The sequence below is a fragment of the Condylura cristata genome, unplaced genomic scaffold (genome assembly GCF_000260355.1).
Source record: "Condylura cristata isolate star-nosed mole 26May11 unplaced genomic scaffold, ConCri1.0 scaffold00010, whole genome shotgun sequence".
NCBI lineage: Eukaryota > Metazoa > Chordata > Mammalia > Eulipotyphla > Talpidae > Condylura > Condylura cristata.
The window spans coordinates 38,391,968-38,415,884 of NW_004567111.1; the positions used below are offsets into that span (position 1 = coordinate 38,391,968).

Genomic DNA, 23,917 nt, shown 5'->3' on the forward strand with positions numbered 1-23,917 from the left:
TTACCAAAATTGAACTTTATTATTCACTTATCAAATTAACCTTTTTAAAGAAGTATTAGTTTATACCAATTAATATGCTGTATTCTGAGAATTTAAGATATGAACCTATCTTTTTTCTGAACAAAAATGAAAGCTTCCTAAAGATCAGAATTTACTCATTTCTTTTACTAATAAAGTAGTAGTAATATCACTTGTTTGGTGGATGTTGGGTGAGGAAATGAGTGGTCAGACTTTTAGAATGTCAAAAGGGTCAACAACAAGATTTATACCAAGAGACTAAAAAAATCCCTAGTATAACAACTCTATCAGGTGCCAAAAACACTGATGTTCCAGAATCTTAAAAAAAGAGTCCAACTGTTAGAATCAACACCTAACAATCAAAAAGTGAAAAACGCCACAAATATCATCCCCATTATACTTGACTTTGTCTAAAGTTAGGACAAGTCAATGGATGACAACTGCTCGGGTAAGCTCTGACTTAGACCCAACCAAATTATGTGATTATATTTCAAAAGTCTGGGTCTTCGGAAACATCATAATTCACCCTGTATGATTACATCCATGAACCTTTACTTTCAAAAGAACTAATTTTTATTTTTCCAGCACCTTGGTATCACTTAACATGGAAACAGGGGCAAGGAAGAAAGCTAATGTTAATACTAAAGCAATACCAACATAAAGCCTTCACTAGAACAGAAAGGATTAAGCGCCACGTGAATTGAAACAGAAGACTAAGTGAAGAAATTTTACAGAATTAAGTATCTAGCTTTGAGATTGTAAGGTATTTAGCTCACTCAGTCAAGGTTAGGAAGTCTTATCCCACCAGTTGCTTAAAACAAAACAGACATTTGAACCATTCCATTATCTACCTCGCCAGCTGGAAATTCCTCTATTTACACAACTGCCTATATAGTAATTTTTAAGATTTGTTTCTATTGTATTTGGTGTAATAGAACTCCTGAAAATGAGCTGTTTTGTTTATATCAGTACATTGTAAAAGAAATAAGAGCTAAAATATAGCAAAAAAAAAAAAAAAACATATTAACTGACAAAATAGTGGTAATTATTTTAGTGGTCAGGTCTTTTCTTTCGTTCAGATATCTATTTGTGATTTATGCGTGTTTTAGGAAGCAGATGAAGAAAACTAGAGCTAAAATCCCTAAAACCTATCTCCAACTATCAGTTTCATATTGAACTACAAAATAAAATAAATGCTTTTTCTCAAGATTTCTTTTAAGCTGATTCTGAGCACATGAAGCAATAAATATGCTAATATGCATAAGATCTTGGAAGTCACTGATAAATGTCTGACCCATTTTAGCAAACATCACAAAAGGTCATGGTCTACATCTAGGTGATCTGTAAGATTACAGTTATATCTAAATTGCTCAAATCCTTCTGAAATATCCAGATAACAAAGGTTATATTGAGTTGGCTAGCATGCAAATACATACAATAAGCAAAGTGGAATAAGCTTTGGCTTATCAGCTGCTTGGCTTGTCAGCTATAAGAGTGTAGAAGGCTTGCGTATAAGTTTGGCCTAATTTCAGGTAGTGTCCAGATGAGACAGATTCCTACCAACTAAATCTTCATTTTAAACATACTTACTCTAGTCATCTCTCTCTACCAACATAAAAACTCAACATCCATACTCACCCTATCTTTCTTTTTCTTTTTTTTTAAAGATTTATTCATTTATTCATACAGAACTGGGGTACAGGCCAGAGATGCGCAGGGTGAGAGAATTCACCATAGACAAAGTGGGGAGCAGAACAGGCAGATCAACGAAGTACACTGCTGAGGAGAGTAGTGGGCCGGTCAGGAGAGGTCTGCCTCGCCATGTGGATCTCCTCCAGGGCAGGCGGGGATCGAACTCATGCTGAAGTGACTTAAGCTTCCTAGTGCTGTGCTTTAACCCGCTGCGCCGCCAGGGAGGGCCACCCTATCTTTCTTTTCTGTCAGTATAAAAAGTCTTCAATATTTTGTGAATCACTGGACCTACTCTGAAATATGGGCTGAGACTGCTCTAATATGTCAGAATTAAAATCACTAAAGATACAACAATCCTTAATCAGCAACTATCTGAGTGTGACTATGTAAATTAAATAGACATAGTCCTACTCCCTAAAAACTTACATCTCAATTAGAAAATATAACAAGTGCTAAGAAAGTGAATGTAATATACATTTAAAAATTAGGAGGAAAATACATAATAGATTTACTTTTTTACAATTAAGGCGGTTTCCTTTTAAGCTTTTAAAAAAAATGTAATTAGTACCATATCTTCCTTTACTGCTCTTTTATTGTTACTCTGGGTTTTTTAACAGTCTATGCAAACTAAAGGATATGATAAATAGAACTAAATAGCTAAAATAATTATCCTATTAAATAAACTCTAGAAAATTTCTAAATACATGAGACAGAAGGCTATGTGTTCATGGCTTCTGAATATGCATTTTGCATTATTTTGTTTGTCTGGAAAGTTGGTTGGTTTGCAATGTCCCTTCACAATGTTTTATATAAAATATTCCTAGAGAAACAATTCCTAGAGATTACAACAGTTTAGTATATTCCTTTGCCTCTGAAACATCATATAATTACACTGACTGTATTCTTAACCCATCCCATTCAACCCTTCAGGCTAGAAGGAAAAGAGCTATTTAAAGCTAGACAACACTAACAGGAATTCTAAATAAGTTTACCTCATTTCATTTTATCAAAAAAAGCCACATATGTCTACAACATTACTCTACCTTAAGAATCTGTCCTCCTTCTGGGTATCGTCTTAAAATGTCCTTGAGAAAATCAACAAGTGGTGGAGTTGTTTGACCAAATCGACCTAAAATAAAGAGCACATTTCAAATGGTTTCTAAAAAGAATCATGTTTAAGGTGTTCTTTGGTTGTAAATTAATTTCATACATTTCACTGCAGAACTCTGGTATAAAAATCTATTTGAAAAAACAGATTCAATAAGTAAAGCAAATTCAATGTTACCAAATCTCAAAATTTTTCTTTTTATTGAGGTAATGTAGCCTTTTATTATTGTTGGCATTTTATTAGTATTGGATTCCCCACCCTTGGATGTATCTACTATAACTTACCTGCCACCCATCAGTCACAGTCTATCACTCATTATTTTTTAATTAAACTACAAATAAAGTTTTAAAAAATGTTCAATACACTAAATGTCACAAAAAATTATTAGTTCAAAAATAAAGAGCATGGGGGGTAGGTTTGCTATTTTCCAAAGAAAATGAAATAAAAGGTACTCTTTCTTGGATGCTTTACTGCTTTACTCAGGTGGTATCAGAGACAGTGATGCCTAGTATGACATTCTAGATATTCTCAAACTCAACCAAATGTTCTGATTGTTCTGAAATTCAGCAGTCACTGACTCAATAGCTGCCCAGGTCAAATAAACTTAATTCTTTCCTAAAGCAGAGATTCTTAGAACTGACAAACTAGGCAACCTTTAAATAGGTGACGAAAAGTAAAGGGAGGATGAGAGGAGAGGAAGTAATTTCTCCAATGCACAAAAACAAAACAAACAAACAAAAAAACCCCTGTATATAAATAAAAAAGAAATCAGTGCTTATAAAGCAAAATTATCACTGTATATCCTACATCATTTTGGTACAACCAGCCACCAAGAGCAAGGCCCTACAAGACTCTACAGACTATTATAACCCATGCATTCTTATAACATATTGTCTCTATCCACTCTGGTCCTCATATCCCCTCATTTTATCCCTATGGTATATGCCTTCATTTCACTTTTAAAACATAATCTTTATGTAATTAAAAATAGCATAGTCCTTGGTAAAGTCGACACTATACCTCCCCCTTTTAAGCCTTTTGATTGAAGGTTTACAAAGAGATGACAATCTTTGGACGTGAGATCTCCAACCTTGATCCAGTCAGGTAACTGAAAAAAAAAAAGAAAAGAAAATGCATGAAAACCAACTAATTCCTAATACTGTAATCTCAAAACTTCAATTCTTTCCACATAAGAAATAATGCTTGTTAACTGTTCTTAAGAGATGGTGAGAGTAAGTTTCTCTGGAGAAGTGAATATTCTAGAGAATAGAAATTTATTTAACAGTTTAAATGAATTTTATTTAAAGGATTACAAGGAATGATTTATAATTTTTATGATGTATTAGGAATCTCAACATAAACAAAATCATTCTTTCAAACTCCATCTATGCCAACAGATATTAGAGCACAAACATAATATTTCAAATTAGTTGACACAATTTGGTTTTAGGTCATTTAGCATATTAATATGTACAGTCTTTTCTTAGAAGACACTATGCTAAACAGTATTACCACAAATTAGCAGCAAAACTTTTTTTCATTTAAATAAGTATCTTATAGGATTTCTTTTTCCTAGAAAGATGTTTTGGAAAATACTACTGTAAATATTGCAATAAAAAGGTGTGACCAAAAGAAAGAGAAATGAAGATTACAAATGCTGCAATTGCTTTGGTCTATAAGTTCCATGAAACTGGTTTTCCTGGAAAATACCTTGATACTTATTTTCTTTTTAATTATTAGTGATTCACCTATAGACAAGGACAATATGTGTTAGTAGCAGTGTAACAGAGCTTTTTCTTTTTTATAATAAGGTAAATTTAAAAAGCCAGATTAGTGTTGCATCCAGTAGTCCACTTGAGTGATGCCAGAGGTCAACCATTACTGGTAATCTCACCTGAAGTGCTACCTTACAACTTATACTTCAGTGACAACATGTGAAGGCCATCTGTGTTCATGTCAAGAATTTGGTATTTCTGTCTACCATGCATCTCACACTTTCAATGTGAAACTCAATGTGTCAAAGGTAACCTAGTGAACAAAGGTTCACTAGTTCTCCTTCCAACATTCATCTTCCATCTTTTGTTTTGTGTCTTAATAGCTACCTTCTAATCACTTAACAGGAAAACTAGGGGAATGGTCTTCTTCTTTCCAAACCACAAAGCCAATTAATCTCTAGGTCCCAGGATGCCAGGCCCAATTTTTCTTTTACCTAACTTGTTTCTCTCCATTTCAAACTTTTCAGATTCTCAACATCTCTCAGATTTTTTTTACAATAGTTTTCTAACTGGTCTTTCTCACCTTATAGTGTTGTCTGCACTCTAGCCCCCATTTCTAGAGTGGCTTAGTTCATAAAGCACTGTCACATATATAATCTCACTGAATTTTTAAGCAAGCCTGTAAAAGCACATTGCACAGGAAATATTGGTAAGGATAACTGTATCAATACTGTTGTTAAAAAATGAAAAATTTAGAAACTACCCTATTTTTATGACACAGTCATACAGTGAGATATTTATACAGCAATGACAATGCACTAAAGGACACCCTCCAAATTACTGAACAAGCAATATAGTACTTAGTTACAATCTGGATCTCCCAAAATTTCTTCCTTTGTTCAGTTGTCAAGGATATGGAAGTTCTCAAGATTTAATATTAACAATATAGGGAAATGCACTGGACTATGGTGATGGCACATGGGTGATTTGGTGATGGGAAGCCCAAGGGGATTGCAACTGAGATGTCAAAATGCACAAAATGATGTAAAAATAAACTACTATATATATATAAAGTTAACAATAACATTTTTGATCAATTAAAAGATGAGAAAATTCAGTAATTCTTCCAAACTCATGGTTTGACCTCAAACACATCTGGCACAGAGGAAAAAATGATCAAGAAGATAGATAGCAGTACTATACAACAGCTTCAGTCTTCTCTTGGTAGAGGAGATAAAACAGTCTTCTCATGGTATAGAAGATAAAACACATAACTTCTAAATTCCATTCAGGTCAAGAAAGCAAAAGCAAGCCTAGGAGAAACAGAATGGTTGATGACCCAGAAAGACTGAAGAATAAACAAGTACCTACTACTAAGTCTAGTACCAACCCAAACTAGTGAATGAAAAAGAAGTAGGCAGCTTTTATTTCCTGCCTCCCCTGAAATATTCAGAATGCTCACTATTAACCAATCTAAAGTATTCTTGGCAGCACTGAACTAACAAGGGAAAGAAAGCCACATCTATGAAAGATTTGTTTTAAAAGGTGACCTTTTTTAATGGCACACATTAAAAAATTAATTCAGTATTACAAAAATTCACCAGTTAAGTATAAGGCAAAAGCCCATCCTCTGAATCAGGAGGGTATTGTTCCCACTGCTTCTTCTCTGGATGAAAGCCATTTTTGATTTTAAAACTTATTTTTAATGATTGAGCCTCTTTTCTGCTCTAAAGAACTTTGTTTAACTTTTATTCCTAATTGAGACTACCTACATTTTCAATCGTGTGTAATTGTCACAAGTCCTTAGATTTTGGAATCAAACACACCTGGCTTCAAATACTGATTTGATAACTTTTCTGACTTCTTTACCTGTACTCTTCTGAAAAATGAACAGGTAAAAACTAATTCATGAGATACTTTGTGTACTTTTTGAGGTATTTACAAAATATCATCATAGTGTGTGGAACATAGTTAGGTACACAATAAATGTCAGTCATATTTCTAACCCATTTTACCAAAGAAAAATGCTGTGACAGTTACTTCCCCAAATTATTTCTCCAGGCCAGAGTTATATATCCCTTGAGCTTCAGTCCTAGATCTTGTTGAATATCACTAATCACTATCTAATTTAGATTCTTATAGAGCAAAGTCCTCACAATTAGAATTCATTTTATCTCATCCTTATTATAAATAGGAAAGTAGCTTCTAACACAATAATTAATTTGGACTCTGTTATCCACAGGCAGTACAGGAAGTTAAGATCTAGGTCACCTACCTCTTGGTGTGTTTCCTAGGTGCGGTTTTTTTTTTTTTTTAAAGATTTATTTATTCATACAGAATTGGGGTACTGGCCAGAGATGCGGAGGGTGAGAGGCTTCACCAGAGACAGAGTGGGGTACAGAACAGGCAGATCGATGAAGTACACTGCTGAGGGGAGCAGCGGGAGGGTCAGGAGAGGTCTGCCTCCCCATGTGGTCTCCTCCCAGGGGCAGGCAGGGATCACTCATGCGGAAGTGGCTTAAGCTTCTTTGTGCTGTGCTTTAACCGCCGTGCCACCAGGGAGGGCCCCCTAGGTGCGTTTTTTTGTTTCATCAGTTATACAAAAGCAAACTGACCACCATATGTACTTCCTCCAAAATTAAATGCACCCCTCCTCCCCACTTGTTAACTGAAACATTACTTCCCTGGCTCAGGGCTTCTGAACAACTTTGGCAAAGCCTTCTGCCTTTTCTATAACCAACTTTCCCTCCCCACAAATACACACAGCCGTTCAGTACCAAACTGGAATTATTTTATCTTTTACTAAGTCTCCCGTATATACTTTTCTTTCAGTTTTACCTCCACAGCCAATGTGTAGAACCTCATTACCCCCATTAGCACACAAGTTTCCTAACTAAGCCCCTCTCTGCCCACTCATTTAATTCAAAACACCCTAACCCACCACTGTCATGTTCACACTTCTAATGGCGTGACTGAACACATCTAGGATATGACAAAGCAGAGGCATAACCAAAGAAGTAGGTAGAGAACCTGGCAAGCATACACAGAAAGGTGAACATCTTAGAGATAGACGCAGAAGAAAAGGTAAAAGAGACAAACTCTGCTGCTCAATTCTGCTCAAAATCCTCAGTCAAGTCACTGTCTTCAGGGTAACACACACACAGGTGAACTGATAGGGAGAACTAATCAGAGGAGAACATAGGAACAGGCTAACCAGAAATCTGTGTCTATTGGGCAAGAGACCAGAAAGTAGGCCTAGGTATAGTGAGCTGCTAAAAATCACAGGTACCAAGTACTTTGCCAGTATTGATATAAGGTAGTGGTAGTAAGGAACCCAGTACTTGAAGTGTTATTCTATATAACTCAAGTATTTCTTGTGCCATATCTGTTCAACTCTTTTTTTTTTTTTTTTGCCTCTTTTAAATCCTGGAAATGTTCTTTATCATATAAAATGTGAAGCTATTCAGTAGGCCAAAGTTCATTTCAGCAAAATGTCTTTTAGAAAATTTGCACAGCTTTCACCAATCTTACAGGATACATATGGCAACATGTAATATTTCTATTTTCCAAAGTTTTGACTTGCTGCTACCTCGTTCATTTACACTTTGTAATTTTTAATATAAATTTACTCCATAAGATAGGAGCTCTGATTTTTACAGATCCTTTCATTCCTACATTTTCCTAAAAATGGGAAAACCTCCAAAACATGAAGGGGTAGATATTTACCTGTAATCCAGCTCAATGCACAACGCACTTAGAAAAATGAGTAATGATTAAGTCACTCCAATGATGATGTCTCTAAAATCACCCTTTCTCTAATGCATCCATTTCAGGAAGTGAAGAATCAGACAGAAGGGGGGGGGGGCAAAGTAGGGGTGGTAGGTAAGAGAGCTAACAAATGTAGACATGGTAAATCAAGAAAAATCACTCACACCGAAGTACAGAGTATAGATAGGCACAGCCCCGTGTCATTTTCCTTAGTTATTAACAAAGGCATTACTTCCAGGTGATCCTTAAATGAATATTTGTCTTACGCTGTCCCGGAATAAAGCCTGTTCAGGTTCAGTGCCAGGCGCCTGCTGCCTATCAAGCTGAGGTGCTAAAATCCTCTGGCCAATCATCCCACTGAGAAGGGGACTGGAAGGAACACCGTACCTCCCTGTCGCCGAGCCACAGCCGCTGCTCCGACACCGGGAAGCCGGTCTCGGCCAAGATGCACTCCTTAACGTCGCGCACGGTCCAGGACGCCTGAACGGCCACGGTCCTGCAGCCCACGCAGCCGGGGAGGACGGTCACCCGGAGCCACCTGTGCGAGAGAGCAAAGGGACCCTCAGCGCGGACCACCTGGGGCCGCTCCCGCCGCTCACGCGCGCTTCCGCCCGGGACCCCGGCTGAGGGGACCTCGCGGCCCTCTGCCCAGCGCGAGGCGGATTACCTGTCTCCCATCACTGGCGGCCCAGGCGCGAGCCCGCGTTCGCCCCGTAGCGCGTCACCTGGTCACAGGCCACCCCGCCTCACCAAGAGGCCCGGCCAGGGCCCGGAGGGCGGGATCCTCATGGCGCTGGCGGGCGCCTAGCCGGTGCGGCTCAACCGGAGGCCCGGAGCAGCGGCTCCACCGCAGGGGTGGGGTAGGCCGGACGAGGCAGCGGCTGCCAGGAGCTGCTGACGGAGGCGGAGGCGCGCCCCCGGCGGGCAGGGGATCCTCGAGGCGCCGCAAGCGGGCACGCGCCCGCCGATCCGGACCGTTAGTTGAGGAGCCGCCCCGCCCTCCTAGTCGCGCCCCGCCCGGACTGTTAGCTGAGGAGGCCCGAATGGCCTAGCCCCGCCCCACCCATAGGCTCCGCCCCGCCCCGCCCCGATCCAGACAACCTCAAAGCCTTCACCTTATATGCAGAATACTCATTTTTAAAGAGGACGAGTGTTTCCCAGGATGGAGTGCAAGTACCATAAAATATAGATGGAGGCATTACTAACGACCCGGTCTCGTTCAACGCTGATAACTTTTAATCTATGGAAATAACTCCATGTAAAATTTATAATGACCTCAGGCACAAGGGGATGTGATGGCTGCAGAATCTCAAGTGTGTTCCTCGGTTCTGTTTATAGTTTGCTTTTAAGTTACAAAAGCAGGATCAACACTTCACGTTGTGGAGGCAAAACTGTCAGCAGGAAATTAATAAATGGGAATACATATAAACATATTCTTTGACATGTTTAAGTATATGCACCTTATTTTCACAGTATTATTTTGTTGATAGTTTGTTTTTCTATCACACCTGCAAACTTCTTGCCATCAGAAACAAGTTGGTAGAATCATACCAGATTAATTTACCATTTCCTGTAATTTGAAAGTGATGTAAATCGATGAACCTTAAGAGAATGGCAGTTCTTTCCTCTGGCTAATTTTACATAAGTATGGATAACACATATTGGGGGGGGGGGAAAGGCAGCAAGTGCAGTGTGAAGGTAATTCAAAGGCTATACCGTGAACAAATCAACGTAAGTCCTTACAGTTTAAATACCCTAAATAGAATTGTATTGTTAACCAAGAAAAATGATTTTACTATTTTTCATTAACCACTCACTTCTCCCCCTCATTCCATAAGTCACATAAGTCGTGCAGGTCTTTCATTACTTGGAACAAGAAAGCATGCTCAAATTAGAAAACAGTATGTTGATTCAATATAAAGATCAGGCAAATAACCCTCATATACAAATATTTTCTTCTTCAATCAAATAGAATGTACGAGCAATTGCTTTAGAGTATCAGTTGGTGGAAAGAACTTGAGCACTGCTATAGTTTCATAGCATGCCTACCCCAAGACAAATCCTCCTAGGGAGCAGGCAAATGGGATGTGGTAACAAAGGAACACAGGTACAGACTGAATACTTGAGAGACAAAGATAGAACCTTAAACAAGAGAAGTTGTTAAGAAGTAAAACAGATTTGACCAGGGAAGATGACTGATCTTCAGAAGCTTGAATATGTGGAGTTCTATACTTAGGATATGTTTTACAGTGTTAGTTGACATGGGAAATACAGATCTGAAACTAAGGAGTTACAGATATAAATCTAGGAGTTACAGATATAAATCTAGGAGTAATTATTTAAGCATTCACATATTATTTATTAAAACTCTCCTCATCTGTATAGGAGGACTGCAACACAAAAATGACAGGAACACAATAATAAACAAAAGTACCTATTTCGTGCTTACATCCAAGGGAAGAACACAACAATAAACAAATAATAATAAATGCATCCTGTGATGTCAGCCAGGTAAAAACAAATGCTATTTAAAATAGGAGAGTGCAGGACAGAAAAACAAAACAAAACAAACAAAAACAACCAGAGAAGATGGTAACAAATCTCTTTCCTGAGAAGTGACATTTGAGCAGAGACCTGAATGAAACATTAAAAGATGAAATCATCCAGAGAGCTATACTGTGAGAACAAAGGCAGCCAAAAGAGCTATTAGTGCCGCTCATGCTTCCATTGCCTTTGTCCTGAATTTGGTGTTTGAACCTCTTGTTTATTCTCCCTTCTCTAGTTGTCTCCTCCCTGTCGTCCAACAAACCACAATATCAGATTTGGAACTGGTGTTCTACATGGTCTTAACATTGTTCAAGAATGGCCTTCTTCTGGACTCTTGGTATGTGAAATAAACTTTTATCAGCTTAGTGACTGTTAGTTAGGCAAAAACATCTGAACAAAACCTTAAACAAAACTCAACTTTGCTGACTGGTGTTAGGAGTGAAGTTGATAACTAACTACACACAATCACTCATTCAAGTCTCAAACATCTTAGCCCTATTTATTGAATATAATGATATTCTATAGGATCTACCCTTAAGTGCAAAAAAGGAATTCAAAGGTGCACCTACTACAACTAACAAAATCTAATTATAATTAATTAAAATGTAACACATGTTAGAATGAATATTATATATTATGAATACATAATATACAACTTACATGGAAAGAAGCCTGGAAGAGGTAAGGAAAGCTGCAAGAAGTGCTAATTATTGGAGTAGGACTTGGGGATTTATCAAATGGAGAGTGATAGGGAGGAGACCACAGGTAGGTAGGAACAGTGACACATCTGCTAAACCCCCTCCATTATAGCTCTCTGTCACATTCTCTTGACTTGAATGAAGCTATGTTTTCCTAAGCCAGAGTTCTTGGTTCACCACTCATTTCTTTGTATGCTTTTTTTGAGTATCCCAGTCCCAATGGCCCCCTCTCTACCCATTTACATTGACAAACACCATCAGCATTTTCTCTACCTTCTCAGTCCTTTCTGGAAACAAGTATTCAAGTGTAAACAGTTTTGAGTTCCATACCTGACTACAAGTGAAATAAATTGGTGACCTGTTTTCTAAATAAAAGCAAGAAAGGAGACTATAGGTGGCCTCTGAGCCTTGAAGAAAGCGTGGTTACAGAACAAGCAACAACAAACAAACAACAACAACAACAACAACAAAAAACAGGCAAAAACAAAATAATGTAAAAATAAACTATTATTATAAACAGGTAAAATCAAGGGAATGTGGTGAGTCACGTACCAGTGACCTCTCAAGCCCAAGTCACGCTGAAGAAAAGCCAGAGTCCTTAGCCCAAAAGACCTGAGCGGGCAATCTTTCCTGAGCTCCTGTCCTCATCTCTCCCAGACTCATTCCACCACAATCACACTTGGCACCCTACAGTTCTGGAGCATTAATGCATGTTCCCTCCCCTAGTGTCTTTTCACTTCCCATTTACCCCATTTGACTTGATCTTCATCAAGTGGAGTTCTCACTCCCTCAGCTCCTTTAAGTCTACAGTCACCTTCCCACCCACCTTGTTAAAATAAAAGCAACAGTCACAATGCTACCTCCAGCACTTCTGGTCCTCCTTAAATTGCCTACTCCTTCGCCATAGCACCTATCACCATCTCATAAATATTGAATTCTGCAATGTCTGTCAAAGCCCACTATGCAGTTTGTTCCATGGGAACGTCTTTTTAATTCACTCCTCTCTCCCTAGTAGCTAGAACAGGTACCCATAAATGCTGCTGAATAAATGAATGGGTGAATGCCCACTCTTCCTGCACCCTGGACACCACACCTGCCTCTTTGCCTCCGTCTTGCTTTCCGTGGCCTCTTACCCCCAGACTACTCCCATGTCTGGAAGCCTGTGTCCTGACTCACACATTCAGTCTGCCAGTGTCAGCTGACTCTGACCCACAAGTCATTTAGCAGGACAGGTCATTTTGGCATCCTCCCCCGAATAAATAACCCTGATAAGGTCATAATTATATTTTATTTTCTTAAAGTCATGAGAAAGAACTCATAGTTGGAATCCCAGAGTACCTTTGCCTGGGGGTAACGATGAAGAACTTTCATGCTGATGACTCTTGCTGAGAGATGTACCTGAGATGAGCCACGACCTGAGACTGGCTTTGTTGCTCCAAAAAGTGCTAGTTTGTGCAGTGTGATGTCTGTGCCTGCCCCAGATTTTCCAGGGTAGTCTCAGAGTTCTTGCCATCTGCATATGTATCTTTCTCCAGCCTCTGTGCCACTCAGCCTAAGGTGGGAAGTCCCTAAGCTCCTCAGGCAACCTAGGGATCCCTGCGCATTGTATTCCCAAGTCACTTCTTCTGCCCCCAATAAAGCGACATCCTGTAACACAACGGCAAGTAGTGTGACCCTCCACCAACAGCTTACCCATCCCCCTAAGTCCTCTATCTGTCAAAATCCAATGTCCAGCCTTCTAGAAAAGTGACTCAGGTTATAACATGGATGAACCAGCACTCGCCATTAAAATAAGTCTGGCACTGAATATCACATATACTTTTGGTATTCGCAAATACTTCCATTTATATAGTTTCCAGAGTAGGCAATTCAGAAAGACAAAGTAGGTTGTTGGTTGTCAGGGGCTGGAAAGAGTGGAAAGGAGGGTAACTGCTAATGGGTTCTTTTGGGGATGATGATAATCTGGAATAGTAATGATTGCGGTACTTCTAGTTGAAAATCCTAAAAATCACTTAATTGAACCCTTTAAAATGGTAAATTCTATGGCTTGTGGATTACATCTAAAAAGTAATATTAGTGATATAGTTGTGTGAATGCAAAGACTTTCCCTGGAAATCGTGTGCAGAATCCCTCTGGGACCAAAATAGTTAAATGTGGCTACCTTGTCTTTTCTGGTGAGTGAGGGTTTTGTTTTGTTATGTATTCTTAAGACACCCTCATTCATTGTTTGGAATGGTCAATTAATTACATAATTGCTTCCAAATACAAAACCAAGATGAAATGTAAACTTCTTATCAAAACATTCAAATTCTACATTTCACTCTCACCTCTCATTATCCTTCAATTTTATGCTCCAGCCTCATCAAATGAACCTTCCTATTCTCCCAGGTGACCTCAGCATGTTTCTCCTGCCATTCTTAATGTTCACCCTCCTTCAGTTTGGGCCCGAGTGTCCTTCATATAGGTAGCCTGGTATTTCCCGAGGCACAGAGACTGTACCTCATTTCCACCTCCTAGACGGCTTGTCCCATTTGCGTCTCTTGCAGGTCACTACTCTGAGCATGGTGGAGCCCACGCTCTGCCTTCAAAGACTTATGCAGAGTATACCCTGTAAGGGAAGACGAGATCTTCAACCAGAAATGCTGAGAGTCGGGCAGAATTTATCCTCCAGGCCACTAGTAAGCCAGGCAAATGACTAAATTTCCCTTCTCTTTGTGTTAATGTAGACACAATAGCTCAATTTTTATTTTTAGTTACATTAAACATGCTTGGGAAATGATGTCATGTTTCTGAATTAGCATTCCTGCCTTTTCTTCTTACAAGAAGGTCATTATGGAATCCCTACAGTGCAGTACAAATTATCAGAAAATAAGATTGTACAGACTTTACATGATGCTCTTGGAACTATTGTTCATTTTAATGAGAACTTGTTTATTTGCCAAAAATCTTAAGTTATTCAGAAACAGTTTTGCCAAAGCAAAATTAGCCAGTAAAGGCCGTAAGTATAGTTATGCTTACATATATCATTTGGATATTCCAAAGGGACTTTGCACTAGAAAGGAAAACCTGACTCAGACCCTAGATAGTATAAGACATTTCAGAGAATAGTAAAACCAGATGTGACATCTGAATTCCTCTTCTACTTATAATGAACTTTGATTAAACATCCTCTCTCGGAACATTTTACAGGAAATATGGATAGTATAAACTGGCTATAGTAGTATAAACATGAAAATAACTATTGCACTTTAGTTTTTTAATGGAATCTTAGTGCCACATAGTAGGAAATTTATAAGTGAAACTTAAAAAGACATTTCACCATAAAATTGATCAAATAAAGTATAAAAAGTATGAACAGCAAAAACCATGATACACTAGAATAGGCTTATTTTTCAACCTTTTTTCCAGCTAATATAATTATTCTAGTCAGTTACTTTCTTCTGTTTTGTTCTCTCTCCCCACCCCCAAATTATTATTCTTCACTTTCTGCCCTTCTCCACCCTTTACTTCTGTGTGATTGGAGATGGAGCATCTCCACCAAGAGTTGTATTACTCCAAACACACTCACCTTCCTCTGGGAGTTAGTGTGAGGTGAAATGGGGCTGTGACTGACCATGAAGAGATTGATCAATTCATAAAATAAAAGTGGGTAGCACTTCTATGTGCTGGGTACTGGTAGAATCAAAGAGCAGAGTTTCTGCCTCAGGGCACAGCACTGCAAGAGAATGGCAACTAGGCAAGAAGAGCAAGATGGGGGTCCTGCTTGCTATTTTTCCATTTATCCATGGCCTCTTCATTCCACATCTCTCATACCCTGGCATTTAAATAGTCAAAATGAATGCCAGAAAAAAAAGTTAAAAGGGAAAGGATATCTTTATTTCCTTCTCCTCATGAAAAAAAAGTCTGCTATTTCCCCAGCTCTGTTGGATTCAATTAACATTAACTGTGAATAGCTTACCAGATGCTTATAAATTAGACAACAGTAAAATTAACGCTGCCTGTAAGGAAATCAGGTGATATGCATACATAATAAATATAGTTTCAACATAAAGGGGAAAATACTAAAATAAACTAAACTTAATGAGTTATTGGTTGCTGTTGAATGCCAAGATACTGACTTCATCAACAAGGCTTTCCTGGACTAGCAGCAGGGTATCTTGGCCCAATCAGAAAAGAGACTTCTCTCCTGTTTGATTATATATCTGAAATGAAACCTGTTCTTTCCAATTGTTCCCATGTTATCTTTATTCCCAATGCTGCAGGGTTTAGAGACTAGCTGGATTTTTCTGTCACACTATTATTGGTTCTACTTCCCAACAAGGCCACACTTCAGTTCCTCAACAACCTCCCTCTTGATAAGGAAAGTCTCCTAAGTGGCCTTGGTATTTCCTTCTTGTGCATGTTGTATTTATGTGTCTGTATGTATTTACAAATAGAATTGAATTTTCATTACACTTAGAGGTTCTTCAGGAAGGAAAGGACAATGTAGATGGAGTCACTGTCAACAGCACAATCTACTCTCAATAATCATGGAATCTTTGCTTCCTCACACAAGAGGGGTGTGCTCCATAGTAGAGAGCTCCCTCAGTTATACTTACAAGTATATTTGTATATTTGTAAGTGGATAATGGGTTCACGTTTGGGGAAGGTCAGTCACCCATCTGCCATTGAAATACCACAAAGGTAGTTGTTAATTTTAAGCAGCAATGGTGAGTAATTAAAAACTGAGCCTAATAAAGTACTTACCATTCATTAAACACTTACTAGGCACCAGACACTCACTTCTTATTTAGTCTTCACTAAAATTCTATGAGGTATTTATACCCCTATTCTACAGATAATAAAAGAAATATTCAGGAATGGTTATAACAGCCAAAGATGCAAGATCAAACTCCACTCTTAGGGAAGTCAAAACATAGGTTTCATATCTCTATCTGGGGTTGTTGTTGATATCCTAGAGGTGTTTGTCCAGGAGTAAAAATATTTATATTTTGGTTTGTAAGTCTCTGGGAGAATGTGAACTGGTAAAACATTATGGAAAGCAATCTGGATTTACCCTTTTAAAAACAGACCACCTAGATTACCGTGTGGCCCACTGGGCAATCCCCTCTTGGGCATCTATCCAAAAAATATGGACATATCAACAACAACAACAAAAAACCCATCTGTTATATAACATTTATAGCAACATTACTTATTTGCAATAGCTAGGACATGGAAGCAGCTGAAATCTCCTTCAGTGGATGAATAGATCAAAAAGATGTAATATATGCATAGCATAGAATATTACATAGCCACCAAAAAGGATGAAATGCAGCCATTGCCAACAAAATGGAGGGAATTTGAAAACATATGCAGCAAAGAAAGCCAGAATTCACAAAATCAGGATCATTTTTATCTCCTGCACCTAGCACATAATACTCAATATCTAATAGTCAAATGAATGGTTTTTAAGAATATAGGTCTATATAGAGAATCCTGACTAAAAGTACTATACTGCAACCACCGGGATAGATAGTCACACACTTGGGGAAAACAGACAGGAAGACAAGACAGGGCTTGGACCTGACAAAGGTCGACCAAACTTTAGAAGACTCCTCTACAACCTCTTTATACTAAGTCTTGTCATTGGTGGACCTGTCTTAGGCATGTCTAGCCTCCTCCTTTTAGCAAGAACTCTCCTACCTTTAACATCTGGTTACCATCAATATATTATAATCAAACTCCTTATCCCTACCCTTGATACTTGATCGCCCCAGTCATGTTGGTTTCAGCAAGAACCCCTATACACTTGCCTTGCCTCATTAATTTTCCAATCCCTGATCTTCTTACTCTGCTCATTGGTTATGAATTCTCAGCTGTTTTTACTATATTCAGTGTTGAACCCAACTCTCTCTGCTGTTGCCACAGCCTGCAATGAAATCTTCAGGACATTGTTTCAGTGGGTGTCAGAATAATTTTTTTAACAACACTTTGTATTTGAACAAGTCTCATAAAACATTTTTCTTACCGGTCAAATTAGAATCATAAAATAAGACCATTCAGATATTGCTATAATCCTTAGTATACTATAATGAGAACTATTTCCTCCATATCCTAGGGGAAAGTATCCCCAAATATCCAGAGATCTGCAATTTGCACGGATACTACAGTGTTTTGTTGAGGGCTATAAAGAGGAAACCTATCTCAAGGCAACCTTCAACAAGAGAGATGAAATCTCAACATTTAGCTTGAATATTCATATAGCATATTCAATAAGATATCTGCTATGTTAGCATTGTGTAACATGTTTATCAGCTAGACAATAAAACTTTTCCCAAAATATTTACACTGAACTAGGAAGGACCTAAGTTTAATGCTGTGGCCTGAGCAAGCCAGAGAACCTGGAATAAAACACCCAGAGTGCAAGAAGCAAACTGTCCTTCTTTACTTTAAAAATTATCTTGCTCTAGGAACAAGAAGACTAAGCATCCAAGTTTAGCTTATTTGTTTTAAACTAGAACCATCATCCTCTTTTCTCATTCCCTCCCATAGCCCTCTTACTTCAGAACCCTCAAGATGTTACTGATGTCCACTGGTTTTTATAAGTGTTTTATGTTATCATTATCAAATTACAGCAAGAGCAGGATTGCAAGGTTGTATAGTATTTCTAATCTTAGTTTTTTAAGATAAATTCAGAAAGCTTTCCATAATTAATGCATCAATTTACATTCCCACCAACAGTGTAATATAGTTCATTTTTCCCCCACATCCTCTCCAACATGAGTTGTTGGGAGTTTATTTTTTTAGGATTTTTATGGGCATGAGATGATCATACCTATATTTCTCTTTATAGAGGTTACAATGAACATTGTTTTATGATTTTTGATCTTCTGGATATTTTCTTAGGTGGATTGTCCATCCATGGCTGCTGCCCACTTATTAATTGTGGTGTTTAGTTTTTATTATTGAATTATATGAGGTTTTATAGATCTTGGATATTCATTCCTTATCAATTGTTTGTATAAGTACTTTCCCCATTCAATAGGATGTCTTTTTAAATCATCTTGTATCTTCATTTGCTATATGGAATCTTTTTAATTTGAGGTAATCCCAATTGTTTATTCTCTCTCTCTTTTAAATTCCCTTGCCTTAGTGGTCAAGCTGCTCACCAAAAATATCTTTATCACTGATGTCATGGAACATATCACCAATGCTTTCTCCTATCAATTTCATTGTTGTAGGACTTATATTTAGACCATATTCATTTGGAGTTAACTTTGTGTATGGGGATAGCAAATGATCCAACTTCATTCTTTTAGTGTGGCTTTCCAATTTTTTCCAGCAGCATTAAAGAGACTGACCTTTCCCAATTTATGGTCATAGATGTGTTATCGTAAGTTAGGTGCTGACATGTATGTGTATTTATTTAGGGCTTTCAATTCTATTCTATTGATCCATGTATTTATTTTTATGTCAATACCATAGTGTTTTTAATATGTTTGCTATAGAGTAAAAGTTTGAAGATAGATAGCATGATACCTCCATTTCTCTCTTTTTCTCAGGGTTGCTTTTGCAAGCAAGGTCCTTTGTGGTTCTACATAAATGTCAATATTTTTGGCCTATTTCTTTGAAAATATTGCTTAGTCACTCATTTTTGTAAGGTCATTTGATCTCTGTTTTACTTATTTCTGCTCTGATTTTTATTATTTCCTTCCTCTACTAACATTAGATTTCTTGTTTGCTCTTCTTTTTCAAATTGCTTTAAGTATGACCTAGATAATTTACTTGAGATTTTACTTGTTTTTTGATGTGGGACTGAATCATTTCTCTAGCATCTGAAAGATTCTGGTAGCTTGCGCATAGTTTTTACCCATCTGAAGACATGTTTTAATTTCAGCTTTGCTTTCCTCTTTTATCTTTTCCTTTTAAGCATATTGCTGATTAATCCCAGGTATTCATAGCTTTTCCTGTTTTGTTTTTTCCTTCTCTTTATTGCTGACTTCTAATTTTATGAAATGGTCAGAGAAGGTACTAGGTATAATTTTATCTTTGTGGTTTTACTGACAATTGAATTGTATCCCAAGATATGATCTATTCTTGAAAATGTTCCATAATCCCTTGAAAAAAAAATGTGCACGTGTTGTTTTCTGGGTGGAGTGTTCTATGGATATCTGCTACATCTAATTAGTCTAACTATTCATTTAAGGCTATTATTTCTTTGTTGTTTTTGCTGTTGATCTATTTTTGTCATTAGTTGTTTTCTGTGTGTCAGAAAACAACACACACACACATATATTACTTCTTATATAGATACTTAATATTAATATAGAGACAAGCACTATCTCTTATTACCTGTTAGAAGGAAATCTGTTTTTATCAAATTAAGGTGTAGTTGTTGCTGATTTTTTTTTCCCTTTACTTGCCATTATATCTGTATTTGAGCCTCTAGCTATAAGCTTATGCTTGTGTTGTATGGTAGATGAGTTTCTTGTAAACAAGAGGAGGTTTGACGTTGCTTTGTAACCCATTCAGTCACTCTTCATCCTTTGATGGGTGATCTCAGATTGTTTACATTTAAGGCATTATTGAGATACACATGCTTATTACCATACTGTTATCCTTTTGTTTACAATTTTTTGGTTTGTCTTTTCATTTACTGAAGCCTACAAGGTTATATTTTGTTGAAATTCTACTGTTAAATTCTACTGTCGTGGGTGTTACTTTATTCATTTTTTTGTGAGAGTATATGATGCACCATTTGTGTTTATGATGGGCTAATGGTGTGACCTGCTGGTGGCCTGGTCTCTGACTCATTCTACAACCATGCTGTTACCTTTTCCTGCTCCCCTCCATGTTGAGCAATCTGCATGTCTGTCCCCTTGCTACTCCTCAATTACCCCTTTAGAACTTCTTTCATGCAATTACCCCTTTAGAACTTCTTTCATGTGCAGCTTGATATTGAAAGATTCTTTAAGTTTGTGCTTTTCCAGTGGAGTTCTTACTCCTCTTTCCATTTTATATACTAATCTTGCTGGGTGGGAATTCTGGTTGGAAGTCTTGTTATTTAAGTATTTTAAAAGTATCCTTCCAGTGGCCCTCCCTGGTGACGCAGGGGGTTAAAGCACTGCACTAAGAAGCTGAAACCACTTCAGCACGAGTTCGATCCCTGCCTGTCCCGGAGGAGACCACATGGTGCAGCAGACCTTTCCTGACCTGCCCGCTACTCCCCTCAGCAGTGTGCTTCGCTGATCTGCCTGTTCTGCTCCCCACTCTGTCTCTGGTGAAGTCTTTCGCCACCCCTGAGTCTCTGACCTGTACCCCAGTTCTGTATGCACAAATAAATAAATATTAAAAAAAAAAGTATCCTTCCAGCAGGAACACAGACAGTGTGATTGATGTTCCCTTTCAGGTTACCCTTTTTTCTCTTGATGTTTCTATTACTCTTTCCTTGTTGGTAGTTTTCAACAACTTTATTATAATGTATCTTAGTGTGTCTACCTCCAGTAAACTGTGGAGTTTATTGTGCTGTGGATGCCATTGTTGGTGGGGGTGGGGGTTCACAGTGATTCCCTCCTCTAGTCCAAATCCTCCCACGTATTCTCTTATAGACTGGTGTCCATTTCCATTCTAGGCTATCTTTCAGCTCTGGATATAGTGCAGGACACATATGGTAGTTAGTATGAGACCACCAGCTGAGTGAGGTTCCCTTATTTTGAGTGTTTGCTTCTGTTATTGACAGGTGCTTAAGCTCTAGTTTATTCAAGTGTTCCTTTGCTTTGGTTTTAGCCCTGCGGGGTTGTAGGGGTGGCAGATGTTTTTAATTTCTCTTCCTGGGCTTCAAGTAGGAGCCTCTTCTATGTGGAGACACGGATTCTCTGACCAGCTTCTCACTACCCATTTAGGCTCTAGATATATTAAGAGTCTCAGGTTCAAGACAGGAATACTCCGTCTGCATCCCCCCACTCCTCCAGCTCTGCAACAGTTTATCTCCAACCTGTCTGCCCATTTGTGCACTCTTTATCAAATGCAATGCCAGGTCTCAGGAGTCCCCAAAGATGACATGTACCCAAGTCACCAACTGCTCTGCAGAGCAGCTGCCTCCCCTCCAGCGGGCTATACGGCCCCAATATCACCATAAAAAGAGTTCACTTCAAGTTTTTTCTTCCCTGTTCCACTAGGCTCTTGCCCCTAGTCCATGTAGTGATCATCTCCTTGGGGGTTTTCAGCTTTGGTTTACTCAGTCTGCTAGTGAGTATCCAGAGAAGATGAGCCTAGTGGTGTCACTGTGCCACTCTCTTGCCTGCCTCCTAACAAGGAAGATTTTAAATGTCTTAGTAAAATGTGATTATAAAAATACTTAAGATTGAAGCTTTGACTGCCAACCCATGCACTCTTCTATATTCACAAATGTTATATCTCATTATTGGTATGTTAATTTTAAGTTAAAAATTTAAATTGAGATTTTTATTTGTAATTAAAATAAATAATTAAGGTCTGATGAAATTCTAAAGTAAAAATTTATAAGAAATCTAAAATGCACTTAAAGGTAATATACATTTTTCTAGGTAATGATAGAATTAATCACCTAGTGATTACAAAGACAGTTTAATCTGTTATTCTTTTCAATATGTTAGAAGCTGAAAAACAATGCTGATTAAAAATATATATATACCTAGTGATAGCATCAATGATTCTAACAATAAATGATATTATTTCTAACAAATTGGTGGCTTGAATGAAAATGGGCTCATCTTTAATTTGAAAAATGTAGATTTTCAAAACTAAGAAGAAAATGCTAAATGGAAGCATTTTAGAAGATAAAAGGAAAAATCAAATACTGTTGGATACTATATATAATAATATGTATGTATATTTCTCTCGTTTAAAGAATTAACATTACTAGTAAAGATAAATCATCTGAGGTGGTTTCTTATGCAAGAAAAATGCAATCAGATATTCCAATTGTTCAGTAAAAATGAAAACCATTAAGTTGGCTCAATACTTAATGTGTATTCACATAATCATAAGACTTAATCCTGATTCACAAGTGGCAAGTTTTATTTAAATAGTTGTGTTTACTTCCTGTTTAATAAATAAACATTTTCAAAGGGTAACCTATTTCAATGTTTCAGATTTATATAGGCAAATTTGAAGACTTTTATTGATATCATTAGGTTACAAAATGTGAAAACTTACCTGGTCTCTATGGCACTAAAATTTTAATTATTGAATGCACAATTCAAATATAGCAGTCAAAATTACGAAAGACCACTTTGTTACATTGTTTTTAAAAAGCACTCAGAAATTTAAGAGGTAATTAAAAGTATGTATTATACTTTTGCATAAATCCTCAAGTTTATAAAATAAGCATATTCTTATAAAATAGCAACTAAATTTGAGGAAAGGAAAAGTGTTCTTTTTATCATCATAGTTTAAAGAGTGAAAAGCAAGGTGTTCTCTCTTTCATCTTTCAGGTTATACAACTCCAGATACTCTATAGCTGTGTATTTAATATTTAAAATAACCCTATGACCAGTGAGAGTCGCTAATAAAAACATATTACAAAGGAGAAAGCAAGTCACACCTAATCAGTTGTGCATTATAACAACCACACAGGACCCAAAATCCAAAATCATATGACAGATATGAAGAGATGACTTTTAACCCTTGTTTTAAAGGTTAAGGAAACAATCACAGTCAAAACTGAATTATCTATAATTGATTCACTTTTACCTCTAGAGACCTTTCATTTGTTTTTGCTTACCTATGTTTCCTTTAGAAAAACTCATTAAGCATTAAGCTTAAAATCTCAAAGTTTTGTAAATTGTAATGAAAACAATTTACCTATTCTCCTTGGTCTCCATTATAACGGCTTCTGGAATATTTGTCTGTGAAAACCATGAAAATGTTTTTCTTTCTTCAATTTAAGTCTTTTGTTTGTGTTTCCTTTAAACGTGTATTCCAAGTTCAGCTTTGTCAGGCCAAAGAGAAGCCTTCTTTCCCCTCTGATCATCTGATAGCCAACAGCATTCTTGTGTTTTGCTTGTTCCTTAAATATAACTCTCCAGTCTGAAAGTGATTGCCTTCTTGGGTAGGCCTTTGATCCAGCTGCCCACAGAAGTTCTTAAGGTAAACAAGTATCGATTAGTTAATGGTTTTTGGCTTTTTCCCAAAGCAAAAATAAGTTTTGTTTTGTTTTGTTTTGTTTTCATCTGAGCATCTTCATATTTCTTTTGGAAAGTGGCAGAACAAGATGCAGTTCTTGGGCTCAGTGTTTCTCATCTTCATCTCAGCAGATGTATAACACTTATAGGTAAGCCTTTATTATTGCTCTGATGATACCTGCACCTTGGCATAATCGCTATGATCCTGAAAGAAAAATCAAGGAA

The 23,917-nt window shown here is 37.5% G+C and overlaps 1 protein-coding gene across 1 annotated transcript in view; it reads right to left on the bottom strand.

The window, feature by feature from the left end:
- Positions 1-23,707, bottom strand: part of SACS (sacsin molecular chaperone) — a 57,783-nt gene extending 34,076 nt beyond the window's left edge. Inside the window, exons 1-4 of the mRNA XM_004680148.2 lie at positions 23,373-23,707; positions 8,689-8,839; positions 3,839-3,926; positions 2,754-2,839 (exon numbers count right to left, since the gene is read on the bottom strand). Of these exons, the coding sequence (XP_004680205.2) occupies positions 2,754-2,839; positions 3,839-3,926; positions 8,689-8,839; positions 23,373-23,392 (345 nt within the window). The 5' untranslated portion in view covers positions 23,393-23,707. The remainder of the gene's footprint in view (positions 1-2,753; positions 2,840-3,838; positions 3,927-8,688; positions 8,840-23,372) is intronic.
- Between the last annotated feature and the right edge of the window lie 210 nt (positions 23,708-23,917).